Source organism: Punica granatum, chromosome 4, assembly GCF_007655135.1.
Source record: "Punica granatum isolate Tunisia-2019 chromosome 4, ASM765513v2, whole genome shotgun sequence".
Taxonomy (NCBI): Eukaryota; Viridiplantae; Streptophyta; class Magnoliopsida; order Myrtales; family Lythraceae; genus Punica; species Punica granatum.
In genome coordinates, this window is record NC_045130.1 from 35,306,975 (window position 1) to 35,322,328 (window position 15,354).

General features: G+C 37.3%; 1 protein-coding gene across 2 annotated transcripts; it reads left to right on the forward strand.

Moving 5' to 3' along the window:
- Positions 1–13,705: 13,705 nt before the first annotated feature.
- On the forward strand, positions 13,706–14,927 carry LOC116202610. 2 transcript variants are annotated; one of them, XM_031534211.1, is made up of 2 exons: positions 13,706–14,046; positions 14,235–14,927. In XM_031534211.1, the coding sequence occupies exons 1-2, from the start codon at positions 13,872–13,874 to the stop codon at positions 14,468–14,470; spliced, it is 411 nt and encodes a 136-aa protein (XP_031390071.1). In that variant the 5' UTR covers positions 13,706–13,871; the 3' UTR covers positions 14,471–14,927. The 2 variants fall into 2 exon arrangements, 1 of the variants encoding a protein (XP_031390071.1); XR_004156098.1 differs by having other exon boundaries at positions 13,708–14,060.
- The last annotated feature ends 427 nt before the right edge of the window (positions 14,928–15,354 follow it).

Sequence of the window (15,354 nt, forward strand, 5' to 3'; positions counted from 1 at the left end):
TCCAATAGAGATACTTTTCATATGTTGTTGAATTAATACAAGGCATCATTGTTTTTTCGGTTACTAGAGATTTATGGATCTAGTACAATGAAATAAAACTCTTAATAGTTAATTAAGGGGCATAAATAGTTACACAACAAGTATCAAACCTGAAAACTCTTGGTTATTAGGCGAAAGCATACTTAAAGCTTATCCGGTCCTGCTATGTACCGTCTTGGGATCCAAATGAATACAGTCGGCTGCAAAAGTGCAATACAGACTGCACGCTAAAACCCTTGGCTCCAGCCAATTATGTTGCATTTTGCAGTCGACAAGGTAGAAGGAAGGACTGGATTAATTTCCTACATTAAATGCGTGGGATACAATTTTTTTCGATTACAAGGTACGTCTGTGGATTTAGTACAATGGATATTAATTCTAATAGACAATAAATGGTAGTTGACAAGGTACAAGGCGAGACTGGTTACTAGGGAAGGCATGCGCGCTACATTCTCTCTTTTTTTCGATTATAAAGTAGGCCCAAGACCTAGTACAATGAAATAAAAATCCCAAATAACTAATAAAGGGGCACGGGTAGTCCCACTTGATATTAAATCTGTAACCTCTAAATCAATATGTCATGACGTACATCACTGCACTACATCCTCTTTTTTGCGCTGCACTCTCTTTTCATAGGGTGGAATAGAGTTTGTTAGAACGTCAACCTACATCGAATGAGACAAGATAGGAATTATAAGAATTGTTTATATATGTAGAAGGCAAAATAGGCGAAAATGTACTGAGGGGGGCAGGTGGCGCCCTCAAATTTATCATGTTAATGAAATTTATGTATTGTTATTAAATTTTTTATGAAAGTTTTTATATTCGCTTCTCTTAATTCAAAAAAATTATTATCCTATTTATCCTATCACGGAGTTTGTCCCTCGGCCTTAATCGTAATTCTGATCTGTCCTTGAAATATAAAAATTATAAAATATATAAAAACACAAACGCGAGTCTGACACTTATATATGAATATATATGTAATAATGGATTTGGATATATTCATAGTTATATTGTTCTCCCGAGATGGATATTATATATTTTTTCGGTAAGAAACGGGGCAATGCCCAGTAAAAAGAGCAAAAAAAAATTACAAGGTAAGAAGACGGAGTAAAGAAATTCCAATTATATCGTAGATAAAAACTAGATGGATATTATATATTAGTTTGATAATGGAATTGAAATCCTGAAATTCGAGGGCATTTTCTTTATAAGCCCAAACACAAACCACATGCCAATCTTTTACCTCAATACACCACTAAAAACCACAAATACCCGTTCCAACAAAAACACGCCTAATTTCTCGTACACATACATTTGCAGGCAATATCGTACATTAATATCTCTCATGCCTCACGATCTCATTGAAAGAAAAAGGAAAACCAATACCTAATATATATCTAGCTGAAGGAATGGGACCAGTATTACTTATATAGAATCAGTGACTGGCATTGGCTCATCATTGACTTGGGGATCGATCCAAAGCAAGAATGTAAGCGAAGCCACGATCAATATTGGCCAAGGGAATGATGCTGTGGATCGGGCCCTCCGGGGCTTTGGCGTTTCGAGTCGAAGCTTCCAGGGCTGTATGTGCCCTGTCCATGAGTGTGGCCTCTCACCTTAAGAGCTTCTGACTTCTGGAGCAATGCTCGTATCAGACCACTGGTTGCCATTGAGTTATTCCTCACCAGTTGTCCAGGTCCAAGACGTCTCGATTCCGACAAGGGAAACATAATAGACAAAATTAGCAAGAAAAAGCAAAACCACATCTTGGGGCTAGCCATTTTAGACAGCTCGATGCGGAGATATCTCTAGCTATAGGTTTGTAACAAGACCAGCACAGCTAGCTCGGTAGTTCTCTCGTACATTGCAACCTAAATTAGGGGGCTTTATTATTTATATACACGCTCGTCTCTCTCTGTCCAACTCTTTTCGAGTATATCAATGAAGCATTATAGTGGAAGTCAAATAGTTTTGTCTGTTTAATTAAAGAATGCTTCAGCAATATTATTTTTAGCCAACAAGGTCACATTAGCTTAATGAAGGGCAGTTTCTTTACTATATTAATTCTCATATAATGAATGGAAAATTGTTTATATATTTAGAGCAGCCAATATTAATTGAGATATGAGCCGTCTAGCTAAGCTAGCCATTTTTCATGTACGCTATCAAATATTCAGGAATCAATGAATCTAGAATAATTCAGATTTAAGTAAGATTGACGCAGTATAGGATAAAGATTTGCTAATAATGGATTTTTTTCCAATTCGAATATGAAACTTTATTTAAAAAAAAAAGTAGCGAACTACTTAAATCGCCCAACATTCGTAAACTAACTAATTTTCTTTTCCTGTTAATAGGATGATCTGCAGCAAAGAAGGGTATGGGCCAAGCTATCTAGGGTTCTTTTTAAAAAAAGAAAAAGAAAAAGAACCTATCTAGGGTTTCTTTTTAGGTCCTAGAGGAGCTTATGGTATCTAATACTTATGGATCCATCCTGTAATCACCAATTAGCGAAGTCCCTAATTGAGCAAGTGTATGTCTAGTCATATTTCGCTCTTCCGGCTTATTCTCTTTCTCTCCCTTTTTAGCCCGGTATCTTCTGCAATAACAATAAATTAATAGATTGTAAAATTACGGCGAATTAGTATTGATCAGCTTTTTATTTTTTTACAGAAGAGAGTCACATGAATTCAGAATGAGACATGATGGGGAAGGGGGATGGACTTGTATCATAAATCTATAGATAGGAAATCAATTCAAAGTCTCATGATAATAGCTAAGACGATTAAACGATCAACTCAAGTTCTTTCTTTCTCTTCCATTTCTTTATATGATTTATTTCTTTTATTTTTTTCCTTAATTGTCTCTCTTATCTTCCTTTTCCTTTGTGTGTTCATTGATGGAGGATGGGTGGGGGCTCCAGTTGCCGCTGCCCTCCCCCTCCCATCCGTGGGAGGTTGCATCCTGGGAGCTCTAGTGGGGGCTCTTAGGCGTATATAGCGCCACTCTCCAGGGAGCCCCGCTAGTGAGCTCTCGTCCGGCTGGACAGCGTCGCCGGAGAGCCCTATTGTTAAATTTGCCCCAGCTAGAATAAATTTAATTACAAGAAAAAAATCGATGAATGAAAGAGAAGCAAAATCCCATCAGAAAATGAGAAAAACAAGAGTAATGAGCAAGAGAAACAAGCAGAAGATAACAGCATAATCAAATTTCATCGAGCTATAGAATGAGCAAGAGAGAACAACAATTCGGCCAACTCTTCGCGTGAAAGAGAGACAGTTACAAGAGTCACCGATGAGCTCCTTCTAACCTTTGTCTTTTTTTTTCCCCCCCAAATAACTATTGAGAGAGAAAGGGGGCAGATCAGTGGTATGGTGCACATCACCACCCATTTACCCCTCCCTCTCTCTTCGATTTTGAATCCATATGCACCTGCAACGACGAAAGAAAATCAACAAACAACGGTAGAGAGAGACTAAAGTGAAGGAGGCGACGAGTTTTTAACGGCAGACAGACGAAATGGTCGTCATCATTGCTACATTCATCAACAACTGAGACTATTAACGAGAATAGAATATGAAGGCCGCCCTTGGGAAGTCATTCAATCAACCAAAATCAATATCTCGAAGTCTTTAATAATTACTCATTGTTGTTCCTTTAGTTAGATTTGCTTAAGCGGATTATAGAATTGATCTAGGCCAATATATAAATATATGAACTTATTAGTTTTTTATTATGGTTCTCTTCACCGATGCTTTTGTTTTTACTCCGAAAGAAATTTATATCCCTAAGACTATTTATACCACAAATGAGCTCTTGCGGACATCATAATTAGCTTGTGCCACTATAAATAAAATAAAAGTTAGCCATATTCCTAATATTTGTTTCTATCAAATGGTTGTCATTATTGTTGCATTCATCATTAACCGAGACTAAAGAAGAATATAATATGAAGGTCGGGCTTGACAAGTCATTCAATTGATCAAAATCATTATTGCTCGAAGTCTTTAACAATTACTCGTTGTTATTCCTTTAGTTAGATTTGTATAAGCGAATTATAGAATTGGCTTAAGCCAATATATAAAAATATGAACATATTAGTTTTTTATATGGGTCCTTTTGGCAAATTTTTTGTTTTTCCTCCTAAAAAAATTTATATTCCTAAGACTATTTATAACATAAATGAGCTCTAGTTGACAAGACAATTAGCTTGAATCAATAATTCAAAACAGTTTTAGAAAGCAAAATTAACTCAATTAACGAATGAAATATCCTTGGAAAATATCAACTTACTTGAAAAAACTGCAAAATATCCCTCAATATCAGGGAATAACATAAGGAAATTATCATTGCAAAAAAGAAAAACTGATAGGAGGCCAAGAAAAAAATGAGAAAGATCAACATGGCCGGCCTCTGACGAACTCTCCGAAAATACTACGAGAAGCCTTGAGCCATGGCAGGGTTTAACGAAGTGAAGCATAACATGTCAATAGGAATTGGCCATCATAATCAAAACTAGTTTCCTGTTGTAACAGTGGGACGTCCGGTAGGGGACTCTTTTCACATTGAAAGCATCATGAAATTAATGAGGGAGATGAAGTTTCAATTCCGATGAATAAAATTTTGGGCAAATTACAAAAAAAAAACCCAAGTTTTGTAAAATGTCTCAGTTTTGTCCTAAATTTTGTTTTGTAACAAAAAAACCATAAGTTTTCTAAAATGTCTCAAAAATGACCTCCATTATAACTTCCGTCAATTTTTGCCTACGTGTGACCTACGTGACTGTTAAAGGGACCCACCATCAGCAGCAAAAATTGACGGAAGTTATAACGGATGTCATTTTTTAGACATTTTAGAAAACTTATGGTTTTTTTTGTTACAAAACAAAATTTAGGACAAAATTGAGATATTTTACAAAACTTGGGTTTTTTTTTGTAATTTACCCTAAAATTTTCAACTAGGTACAAAGAAATGTAAAAACTAGTTGTTTGTGAAAACAATTTGATGATCTAAAAAGCCGAAACCTCCGAATCAATTGCTAGATGATGATCGAACGCGGTGATCGAAATCAAAAACGATAAAATGAACTAATGAAAAACCTAAGAACTGATTAAAAACGATAGAATAGACCAATGAAAAACCAAACAAATGGTGGAATAAATAAGACCAAATCGGGTTTGCAAAAAACCAGACTATCGATTTAGTATTAGTCCGATTAATTAGGTTCGGGTTTCGACCATTACCTGATTACATTTTGTCTCATGTGTGGACAAGTGTGACAGTGTGATTGGGCTATGTGTCAAATGATTGAGGGATGAATAAAAATTATTATGAGCAAAAACCGCTAAATGAATAGTTGAATGGCTACAATTTGAGGGGCAAAATATGTAAATTATGAATGACCATGATTTCATGTTAGAATATCTAATGGATAGGATTAGTAACCCACCATACAACATTATTTAGTGTGCCATACTAAAAGCAAATTAAATCACTAGTTGACCCGACAAGGTCTAAGGTGATTCCACTATGCATACATGTAAATCATTTAATTTTGCAGTAAATAGCTTAATTGTAAGTAGACTAAAAGATTGGGGAAGTCCTAAAACTATATAGGAAGTTAAACTTAAGTCTAAAAGTATAAGTTTGGTTCAACTAGTACTAAACCTTTGGTCCATTAGACATTTTCAATCTGAAACCATTAATACTGTTAAACCGGTCCATGTAGTGCCTCTTGATTAGTACAATGATACTTTTATTTATTAAAATTTTCAAAAATCTAAAAAATCACAAAATTTTTAAAAAATAAGGGAGGGAGTCTCATCGGTGGGGGCTCTCCCGTCAGCCACTTTCCCCTCGACGAGGTCGCCGGAGGCGTCGTCAACCTCCACTGACCTCGCCGGGGGTTGGGGGAGGGGGAGCCTCCACCTACAGGATTCTCCTCCCCCGCTCTTTGCTATTGAAGAATCGTAGGGGGGGGGGGGGGAGCCCCGCCCTTTGGGGCTCCCTGCCAATTCTTGCAATTGTTTAATCGCGAAGAGAGGGTGAGAATCCCATTGGTGGGGGCTCCCCCGCCGTGACTCCTTCCCCACCCTTTTTTTTAAATTTTGTTATTTTTTAAAATTTTAAAAAATTTTAATAAATAAAAATATTATTTGACTAATCAAGAAGAGGCACGTGAACCGGTTCAATGGCGTTAACTGTTTCAGACAGAAACTGTCTAACAGGCTAAACATTTTGGACTAGTTGAGCCAAATTAATACTTTTAGGAATTAGGTTTAACTTCTATATAGTTTGAGGACTTAAGTTTATCTTTCTTTATTATCCGCACAAAAATATCTAGTCAGAATAATTACAAGAGTGTGCATTGACACGTGACTGGTGATTAGGACGACGAAGATACTTGCAATGCTTTAAACCGTGTTTTATGTTAATGCAAAGAGACTTTACGATCATTACGATTGTGGAACGTCTTCAATATGGTAGGTATTGTTGGACTAATTATGGAATAATGATATCCATCGTCATCATAATCTAATTACGTCTTTTGCCTAATAATCTGTATCATACTAAAACAATTTGTAATTATCGAACTGACAAAAAATCTGTGTCGTTCTTCAACATCAGAAACCACAATAAAAAAGGCAAGGAGCTTTAGAACTTAAAATGTCATTCCATTAGGTGACTCATCCAGTGACTGTGACAAGCAAACCGAATGTGATTCCCTGCATTAATTAATATATGAGGACCTTTCAAAATTAATAAGATATATTTATGCATAAGTGCTTTTTAAATATATATATATATATATATATATTTTATTTGATTATAAGGGAGAACCATGTACCTAATACAATGAAATATATAAATCCTACATAGCTAATAAAAATGCACATGTAGTCCTATTGAGTATCAAATTTGGAATCTCTTAATTACCGGGGGTCAGACAAGGGCGTGCGCCACTACACTACACCATATTTGATTATATATATCTTATTAATATATTTAATATAAGAAATATTAACAAGTTATATTTATGCATATATATATATATATATATAATTTATTTTTTGTTTGCTCGATACTAATGACGATTTCATTCATTAGTCAAAAAGGTACATAGAAAAATGTTCAAAAAAATTACAAAACAAGAACAATAGACAGAACATCATCCTAAGTTAACCACAAGGAAAATACAAGGCAAAAATCACCTAAGAATTCAAAGCAAGCGTTTTATTTAAGCTCTCTAAAGCCTCGATCTAAACTTGATGCCGGCCAAAAGGATCCCCAATGAAGACTTGGATGGGTCCTCCAATCCAGTCTCAAGAATCTGCTTCAGACCTTCGAAGAATTTCCGAAACAAAGCTAAATAGCAGGGCCTTAAGCGTACCTCGGCGCTATCGGGCTTACCACACCATCGAGAAGACTTCAACAAAAACACCTCAAGACCTGCATACAGCCAACAGAGGGCCCAGAGTGGCGAAACCTCGTCGGAGGTGGTCGTTTATAGGCGGATCACGGCGTACTATATATATATATAGTAGTTATGATCCATAGACCGAATAGGTGATAGAAGAAAGAAAGTGAAATTTAGTAAAGGGATTCTAGTATATACCATTCATAAGAGAATTTATTCAAAATCTCCTTGTAGGTCGAGAGCAGTATTACAATGGTAAATCGTCTTTCTCAAATATGCATAATATGTGGACATTTTTGGGTGTGTATTTTGATATTCATAATCAGAAGTCTAATGCGTCGCGACTAATCCACTTCAAGTCGAACCGGCTCATTAAGGGGAATATGAATTTAAATATTTCTTCTTCTTTTTTTTTTTTGGATGGTCCATTAGCAGTATACATCACACTCCACGATCTTCTATTTTTTTTTCCTTTTGTACGGAGCACTTCTAGTTTTAGTTGTGCATTATGTACTATATTAATTTTGGTCCAAGTATTTTCGCCGCGGACTCATCCATAAGGCTGCTTACAAAACCCTTAAATTGATCGAGAAGTCAACTAATCGTCCGTACAAATGGGGCTTTCACAAATTGCCTGCCCCCAGCGCTTAGTGGAATCAAGTAATGAACCTCGTACCGAATAAGACGGAACGATGCATTCCGTGAGTTTTGATGATACAAAAGAGTCTCAATTAGGCACAGCCGGTACATCCGGAGCTTGCAATTGTCGGCCGGAAAAGACAGAGTAGCTTAGAGTTGAATAGCAAAGGATAATCAAAGGAATTTAAATAAAGCGGCTCACGTCGGCTGATGAACGCCGGCGGGATCACTATCATTTAAATACCGAGTTAAACCCCAAATTGATCAGTATAGTTACTTTCATGGTAGGAACCCATTAGCTAAGCCTTTTGGATTATGTTAAAGAGAGAGAGCATGCATCCATGCATGCGTGTCCCTATACGTACATTGGTCAATGGATAAAAATACAGACAGCACAATTGATCAGTGCATGCAAACGCAGCTGAAGATCAGCAACAACAATCGGAGGATATACAGACAAAGGAGCTCCAAATTTAGTGGCACATGGAAAAGATATACTACGTTTGGAGGTTGAAATGAAACTTTTTATCAGTTGTGTATTTTTTTTTTGGCTGAATTAAAGGTTAGGTCGGGTTATTAGCCCGTTGTGGCTATCCCAATTAAGGGAACCTAACCGTCACGGAATGTTCATTTCGCCATAACTCGCTGAAATTTAGTCCAACTTGGTCACCACAGACCCACCAACACACTAGTGAATTAAGTCCAATGCCCACTAGATCAATCATTATAGGTTGATCGGTGACCAGCCCATAATACACCCACGTAGTGGCGAGTTCTACGCCCTCAGTGAGGCTCGAACTCGTAATGTTCAAGTGGAACGCTTCGAACTTAACTACTAGACCACTGCGCTGGTGGTTTATTGGTTGTGTATTAATTATAGATAATGTCGTGACAAAGTACAATGATCTCGTCTTTGGCTAGAAATTAAGAGGTTTTTAAGGTAAACAGATTGTTTTTGGGTAATTGAGGGCCCAAAGTGCAAATGCATTAGAATAAAATGAGTCTAAGCAATACAAAGATGGGGTATGAGAGCCCCAACAATGTCCCCAAACAAAATAAGATCAAGACCTCGGGGCGGTTAGTAAGTCTATGAACTTTAAGGAAGTATAATCGCATAATTCGCTAGTCAGTATGCACACTTAAGGTAAAAAGTTTTTATCAATCGGCTTTCAGCATTCCTTTATTTCCTTTTCTTCTCTATCCTTTACTAAACTTATTAACCTTTCTTGTAATTGAGAAGAGGAAAAGATGAATACAGCAGGTGCTGAGATAGACTTCGCTCATACAATCTGTAAGTGAATCGAGGTCTCCCTCTTCCATTACAGCCGAGTCTTCTTTTGGTCACGTTCACTAATTAATTGGGTTGAAATCGGCCATCAGGCAAGATCTTGTGACCATTTTTCCTTTCTGGTTATAAAAGGACGTGGCCAATGAATTTAGTTGAGGGTAAAACGGAAAACTAAATGAAGAGATACAAAAAGTCCCACTGTGACGAGAATCTAATTCACAATCTTTCGGTTATGGACGATGACGTATATCACTGAAATGCATCCCCTTTCTCTTCTGGGTAAAGCTTATCCACGAGGCTAATGATGTGCTAGTGAGCCTGACCATCTCCATATCCGTTTCAAACTGGCCGAGTCTTGCTTTCATGTGCGCGTGCGTGCACTAGAACGAACTGTAACTTTCCTTATACTATACGATAACTTTTTATCCTTATGAACTCGATGATCTTTTCATTCTGTGAAAGCATAAAATAGTTATTTGATCAATTTCTTATAGATTTGAAAAATAAGCTTGTGTACCAACGTTGGTTGGTTCAAATGGTTCAGCACTTTTTCTCTTAAATAAGGTTTCGGATTCGAATATTGTAAATTAAGAAAAATCACTTCAGTAGAGTTTTATCTGTTAATGGACCGACCAAATTCTAACTTGATTAATCTGGCCAATTGAACTTTCGATACCAGAATGCCCACCGAAAAATAGGCTTCAATAAAAGGATACTTGTCGAGGCCATTTACGAGCTCGAATCTCATTTATAACTCGACAAAATTTCCTATATCATTGGAGGCCCATCTGCAGCCAATTTCATAATCCATTTTGGGCCCATAAGCCTTCTGAAGAATGGCTGAATTTTGCGCGGGGAATGGAGTTGGAGGGAGCCAATCGTTTGACACAATTGAAGCGGCGGGAGAATCCGAGGAGGTACCAAATTGCGCCCTTTGACGGCTTCTGTTCTGCGAATAAAATTATGCAGTAAGTTAATGATAGCATTGCCAAATGTAAAAATTACAAATTGAAATAAATCAATTATTAGTATAATCCCAAAAACTTGTAAATTTATATAAGTGGAGTGGGGCCTACGAGCATCACAACAATTATTATATAATCCTCTAGAGTATTTATAGCAATTACAGTTCACATCAAGTCGAAGTTTCTGTATATATTATTTGCTAGAGCCTATCCGTGATGCACACGGAAAAATAATATGTACATCGAGAAAGAAAATTTCGTAGGTCTAATACCTGAAAATCGAGATATTTTCAGTCCTATTGATTTAATGAAAGTTAATTAAATATATTGAATGCAAAACGATAAAATTTAAAACAAAAAGGAAAAATAAATAAAAGGGAGAAGGGGGTTAATGAGGAGATGAGACAGTGGGGAAAAAAAAAAGGATAGTTTTTTTTTTGTGTAAAATTATTATTATATCCTTAATACGGTAATTGTCATTAATTGTAAATTTTTCGGGAAGCAGGATTTCCCTCCTTCCCTCCTCTTTTTGCTTTTGCCAGACCCCAAAAATGTTTTAATTTTTAAAATCTCCCACTTCTTGTCTTGTTCCCTCCCTTGTTCTCTCAAATTTTCCGACAAAACCGATTCTAAAAATAAAATTTTAAAAACATTAAATGAAAATGAACAATTTAATCTCCCTCCATCTCACGAAATTCAAAACAGATTTGTGCTGTCCTTGCAAAAATTTACGCACCCATCCCTCCAAAATCAAATCACTCGTAGCCCCAACATTATAAATACACGTCAGACCGTCTGCTTCATTGCCACCCTCATCTCTTCGCTCACTTCCTCCTTTGTCGTCCCGACTCTCGAGTCAGTTCGTAACCTCGCGTGACATATCATTGTTATCGGGACCGAATGGAGGCAGTTCTTGACAACAAAGAGAACATCCCTCCGCTGTCATCCCACAAGCATCAGACTGACCTGCAGGCGGCTTCGAGCAAGAAGCCAGTGGTCGGCAGCGGGAGGCCGAGGAAGCCTCTCGAGGACATTACCCACCTCTTCAGGAGCAGCACCCGCCATGCCCGCTCGTGTTCCTTTCCTGAAATCAGCTTCTCGGTCGTTGCTTCCCGTGGTGTGCTGCTGAATGCCAGGAAGAGGAGAGCATTTGACGATACCCACATGTTGCAGTCGGCCCGGTGCAAGTCATTGAGGATGGGGTTTAGGTAGCTAGAGGGATCCAAGTTTCGGGTCATAAAGTTATAGAGATTGGTTTATAGTGACCGGAAAAGGCCGAATTCTCATCGGCTTTACTGTTGTTTTACAGTTACTCATTTTATTCTGTGATTCAAAAAAGAAATACAGATACCCTTCCCCAGAATTGTTCAATAAGTTCAACTGTTCCCGAACTGCATCTAATCGAACAGTAACTCTGAGGCATATCTCGAACAAGTTTGCGAAGACTTAGCAATGAATCGACGGGATTTACTGATAAACTAACTGGTTGTTGAAGAAGAAATCCACCGCAAAGTCGGCAAACTGTAATTAGTGTGTTTAGATTAAGAGTTGAGTTGAGTTGAATTTTAGTTTTAATTGATTTGTAATGATTGTATCGTTGAATTATGAGAAAAAGTGTGAAAAAATAATAAATAATTGAGAGAAAATAATGATTAAGTAATGATTGTGTTGTTGAATTGTGAAAAAGTAATGAATAGTTGAGAAAATTTAATATTAAAAATTGAATAGAATGGTTAAAAAAATTTAAAAATAAAAAAAATAATGCTTGTGATATTGATTTGAAAATAAGTAAAGTTGAGTTGAGTTGAATGGGAAAACAAACACAAGGCACTGAGAGTGAAAGTGCTGCTCTAGTTTCTTCGGTAATAATGATACCGAAATGATTGTCACGAACGAGATCTCGGCGGTGCGCCTTACGATGCAGAAATGAATAAAAAGATTGTTCTTCAATCAAATTATCAAACAATATTCGCACCTTCATCTGATTTATTTTTTAAATTTTATATTATATTTTAGATCAAGAAACAGTAGTTAATACTACTCCGAATGATCTACTTATTCTTATGAGACTTCCAACTGCCACTGCGGCATTTCCGAATTCAGGACACAACAATATATATGTATATATATATACACATACACTTGTGTAAATGCCCACATTACAAGCGGGATTACACACACATCTAATTACGCTAACTGCGATGTTTTGTGGAGTTTTTGTAATAATTTTAAGACATGTATAGAAATGAAAAATTAATTGATGAAATTTAATTTTTTAAAAACATGGATAGACTTATTTTAAAAAATTAATGGGTTTTCGTTATACTTTTCTGGTGAACTTTTTGTAATAAAAATTATCACAATCATACTGTCATTACCTGCAAAATGATCAAAATAAATAATACGATTATTTATTAATTTATTTTGTTAATATTTGAGATTGGTATTAGTAAAAAAAATAGATATCTATGTTACCTCTACGTAATTTTGATTACAATGTAATTAAAAGAATTTAATTATCATAAAATGCAGTGTTATCAGAACGGAACTGAACATCGAACCGATCGTGGTATGAGTTCATGGGTTTATGGATCCAACCGGGGATTCGATGGATCGGACCCCATGTTTAATTATAAAATAAATAAATATTTATTATTTTAAAAAAATAATATAAAATACAAGAAAATAGTAATAAATATTAGATAATAATTGATATATTTCCACTTTATGTCCCCTTTCTTTTTGAGAAAGAGCCCAGAGGGGCAATTTGTGACTTCCCTAGAAGTTTAGGGGCTATAGTGACATGAAATCTTGTGTTAGACCAATTTTTACCCATCGTCTTGCTCCTGTGACTGAGCAACAGAGCCGCCGAGCTTAATTCTCTCTCTCTCTCTCTCCCCCCCGTGAAAAACCCCACCGAAGCTCGACCGACGATTTAAAGAACTCAGCAGCTGAGCTCCCTCCGGTCATACCCTCCTCTCTCTCTTTCATTGTCTGCGATGGAGGGCGTGAGGATGCGATTACAATTCGAGGATCACTGCATTCTGAGCAAGTCCCAGAGGAAGGAAGGCCTCAAGAGGAGCTGGATGGGTTCATGGGTTTATGGGTTCAACCGGGGATTCGATGGGTCGGACCGCATGTTTAATTATAAAATAAATATTTATTTATTATTTTAAGAAAATAATATAAAATACAAGAAAATAGTATTAAATATTATATAATAATTGATATATTTCCACTTTATGCCCCCTTTCTTTTTTAGAAAGAGCCCAGAGGGGCAATTTGTGACTTCCTAGAAGTTTAGGGGCTGTAGTGACATGAAATCTTATGTTAGCCCAATTTTTACCCATCATCTTGCTCCTGTGACTGAGCAACAGAGTCGCCGAGCTTAATTATCTCTCTCTCTCTCTCGTTCTGTCCCGTGAAAAACCCTACCGAAGTTCGACTGACGATTTAAAGAACTCAGCAGCTGAGCTCCCTCCGGTCATACCCTCCTCTCTCTCTTTCACTGTCTGCGATGGAGGGCGTGAGGATGCAATTACAGTTCGAGGATCGCCGCATTCTGAGCAAGTCCCAGAGGAAGGAAGGCCTCAAGAGGAGCTGGATTAGGCTGAAGCCTCAGCACGAGACAGTCTGCAACCTCACCTCTCACATCCTCCACGCCTTCGAGCTGCAGGACTCGTGCCCCCACGGTCTCATTCTCTCCGTACGTCTCTCTATCAGTTTCCGTGCATGCTATCCTCTTATTCACAGTTGTTTCTTCCCTTTTCTTCAACCTCCTCTCAAGTAATTCTTCCCCTCGCCACTGTAATTCGAAGCTTTGCGTGCTGGAATTAGATCGTGTCTGCTGACCCTTTTCGACAAACTTTGTTTCTTGGAGGTTTGTTCTGTGCTCAAATTCAGCTGATTGGGAGAATGGTTTCTGGTTCTGCACATCCTCTCCCCCTGATTGCCGATAGTGTCCCCCTGCTGGTGAGGAATCCGCCCCCGAGTCGTCGGTCTGTTGCGTTTGGACGAGGAGAAGCCGAGAAGAGGCTCGAACCCGTAAAAATCTTGCTATGCTCGAAGGAGAAGACGAAGCTTAGCCTCCAGTCGACAGAAGTCACTGATGAGTGATGACTGAAACTGAAGAGTGAAGATGAAGAAATGGGGTTTCAATTTCAGCGTTTCAGCCTTCAAAATCTTCAATCGTCAATCGTCAATTTGGCTAGGGTTTCGTCTGGATGAAGGGGTAGCTCATTTTCGGGTTCAGATCGGGGGATTCTGAACCCATGAAACCAATCGGTTCGAATGGGTTCGATGGGTTTATCTAAAAATCGTTCGGTTTTGTGGGTTCACCGGTCTGTTTGTGCATTTTCGGTTTTTTAGCTAACCGGACCGAACATAGGTCCGGTTTCCGATCCGATCGGTCGAACCGTCCGGTCCGGTCCGGTTTTGATAACACTGATAAAATGTGACATAAATTAAATATATTAAGTTGCTTTTTTTAGAGAGATATTTTTGATCCTATAAATTTGACATTCAGTTAATTTTGGCTCTATAAAATTTAAAAGTGTCGAATCAGTCCTATACGTTTGCCGCGTAAGGCAATTTTGGTCCACTTTGCACGGGACAATAATGGATGCTAATGTGGACACTAATACTGTTAAATAAGGCCACATGGTGATTTTTTATTGGCTAAAACTTAAAATTTTAAAAGAAAAGAAAATAAAAAATAAAAAATCAATTTTAAAACATAAATTTTTTAAAAAAATTAGAAAAGAAGGGGTTGCTCGTCTCCAGGGGTAATAGCCCCGTTGGCGAGGCACGATTTTGGGGTGGGGCTACTGGCGAGGACTCTACCCTCGACAAGGGGCTAGGTCTCTCTCTCTCTAAATTTAATTTTCAGTTGTAAAACTAATTTTTCATTAATTTTTTGTGTTTTGATTTTTCTTTTGAGAATTTAAAATTTTCATCCAAATAAAAACTACCACACGGCCTTATTTAATGGCGTTAGTGTC